Below are 2821 nucleotides of genomic sequence, written 5' to 3'. Positions count from 1 at the left end.
TGGGAGCACATATGGTAAATGGTTCGGTCAAATAAGGTAATGATAAAAACGTGTGCACGTAGAGGCTTATCATGCTCTGACGCCGATCTGCAAGAGTATGCAGATAAGGGTTAAGTAATGGAAAGCTCATATTGGTAATAAGGTAAAATACTAAACTGGATCGTCACTGTTTTGTGTGATCAGGTGGAAGATGTAATTCTAAGAGGTGTGATCACCAAACGGTGTATCTCTTGGAATGACACCCTCTTCATGGTGATGGTTTCTATGGGGATGATGGTTAAGGAAGTGTCAAGAGACACATCCTTTTAATTTAGTCAAAAGGTTGTGTGTGACTTGTGAAGTGTTAATTTGTCAAAATGTTGTGTCATTTCTAAAGGTTGTGTCATTTTTCAATTATTGAGTTACTAAAAGTTATACTATTTGCTAATTGGTGCATGATGACCTATAAATAAGGGTTATTGATGCACAAATTCATTCACTCAATTCTCTTTTTTTATCAGTAATTTGTGGGACAAGTACTCTCACGTGAGTGTCACCATATTGTCAAATTTCGTTTCTTTTTGTTCTTCGTAATTCTGCATGGACCTGATCCAAATTATGTCCAGTACTACAACCTTCGATTTTTCGCAGCATGCATCCTCAATTCAAGCAGAACTGCGGATGTCAAGTTTGGTAGGTTTATTATTTTCTAAAGCACGCATGAACAGGGACAGGGTGATTTGCAAGACATGTTATCAATTCTTTCACTTCAAGTGCATGTCTATAAATTTATATCCTCCATTTAAAAAAAGTGTATCATCCCGCCTGACCATCCGCGCCTCTCCTCCAAGCAGAAAATGAGTCTCCATTGCAATTTTCTGACTTTTCTAATTGTCATTTTTGCTGTTATGGCATCCACGCATTTAATAAGTCCAAAGCCATCATTCCTCAAAAGTTTCGTTCATTTTAGTCTCGACTTCTTCTCGTCTCCTTTTACAATATCAGTGCTCATCCCCTACAGTTTAGGACGGCATCATCATCATCATCACCAACACAAAAAACACCGTAATGAGAGCAAAGTAGAATCTATTTGCGATGATTTTCCACCTGACTTTCCCCCTCCGGAGACCAACACAAGCTTGTATATTTGTGTTGATCGAAATGGGTGTTGTAATTTTACGTCGGTGCAAGCAGCTGTTGATGCAGCTCCGAATTCAACCCTGAAAAGGACCATAATATGGATCAACAATGGCGTTTACTTGTAAGTGCATGGGTATTGTTTGTTTCCTCTTCTAATTTCTTTAAGTCACTATTTTTTTTTTCTTCTTGGCATTCCCCCCCAAGTTTTGAACTTGCATGACAATTCATTGGCTATCATCAGTGAGAAAGTCAATGTTCCAAGAACCAAACCGAACATAACGTTTCAAGGACAAGGCTATACATCAACTGCAATTGCATTCAATGACACAGCCAATTCTTCACATGGCACATTTTTTAGCGGCTCCGTTCAAGTTTTCTCCACTAACTTCATTGCCAAGAACATAAGTTTCATGGTGAGATACAAAAAGCATACAAATATATATGTGTGTGTGTGTGTGTGTAATGGTTAGACAATAAGATTTCGAGAGACGTGATTATGTTCTTACCCGTGCATGCATGCTTGCCACAATCTTTGCCATGCTAGAATGTAGCTCCTATTCCTAGCCCTGGTGATGTTGGAGCCCAAGCAGTAGCAATCAGAGTAGCTGGAGATCAAGCTGCGTTCTGGGGTTGTGGATTCTTCGGAGCCCAAGATACCCTTCATGATGATAGGGGCCGGCATTACTTCAAGGATTGTTATATCCAAGGTTCCATTGATTTCATCTTCGGCGATGGAAGGTCACTGTATGAGGTAATGTGGTCTTTCCCAAGGTATACTTTACCACCTGGCTCCCCACATGAATAAGTATAGCTGTATCCATTTCAGTTCTCTTCAGGGTGAAGTAAAGTTAGCACCCTCCACGCTACATATATTATGCGCTTTTTGTTTTGGTGACATGTTCATTCATCTCATCTGGAGATCGCTTATAAAATTCACAAATCAAACGTGTGGTAATTAAATTGTGCTTGCTTAAGACAATCATCCAAAACCAAAAAGAGATTTATTTTCCTCGATTTAAGTAGTCCTGTTTTCCCATGCAAATGTTATGAGAGAGAGAGAGAAAGGCTAAACAATAAGTAATCCTCGTATTGTTGGCTACTACAGAATTGCCAGCTGGTTTCGATGGCAAAACCAGTACCCCCAGGATTCAGATACGTAAATGGAGCTGTCACAGCTCATGGCAGAGCTATCCCGGACGATAACACTGGCTTTGTGTTCGTCAACTGCAGCGTGGGAGGGTCTGGAAGAGTATGGCTAGGCCGGGCATGGAGGCCATTTTCTCGTGTCATCTTTGCCTACACAACAATGTCTGAAATCATTGCTCCAGAGGGCTGGAACGATTTCAACGACCCTGCGAGAGATCAGTACGTACAGATTGCATCATATGGGCTATTAATTTTGTAAATTATGGGGTTTTTCTAGATATTAATTCTAATGATCAAATCTAATTCATGTTATCTCTGGTTTTGATTGCAAAAATGTAGGACTATATTCTACGGAGAATACGATTGCTCAGGTCCTGGAGCTAATAGGAGCATGAGGGCTCCTTATGTTCAGATACTTAATGACACACTGGCCTCTCCTTTCCTTAACATGTCATATATCGAAGGGGATCAGTGGCTACAACCTTATAATTTATAGGTTTATAATTTATTTGTAATATGATAATCAATCTATCTAAATTAAGTTAGACTACTAAAG

At 39.7% G+C, this 2821-nt stretch overlaps 1 protein-coding gene across 1 annotated transcript; it reads left to right on the top strand.

Annotated features, from left to right (window-relative positions):
- Nucleotides 1-805: 805 nt before the first annotated feature.
- LOC121248716 (probable pectinesterase 8) lies at nucleotides 806-2821 on the top strand. The gene is made up of 5 exons (XM_041147261.1): nucleotides 806-1240; nucleotides 1361-1532; nucleotides 1664-1870; nucleotides 2225-2484; nucleotides 2605-2821. Exons 1-5 carry the CDS (start codon nucleotides 837-839, stop codon nucleotides 2759-2761), a joined length of 1200 nt encoding a protein of 399 aa, XP_041003195.1. The 5' UTR covers nucleotides 806-836; the 3' UTR covers nucleotides 2762-2821.

The sequence above is a fragment of the Juglans microcarpa x Juglans regia genome, chromosome 2D (assembly GCF_004785595.1).
Source record: "Juglans microcarpa x Juglans regia isolate MS1-56 chromosome 2D, Jm3101_v1.0, whole genome shotgun sequence".
Taxonomy (NCBI): domain Eukaryota; kingdom Viridiplantae; phylum Streptophyta; class Magnoliopsida; order Fagales; family Juglandaceae; genus Juglans; species Juglans microcarpa x Juglans regia.
The sequence above is the reverse complement of the archived record's forward strand: the minus strand, read 5'-3'. Positions and strand labels throughout refer to the sequence as shown.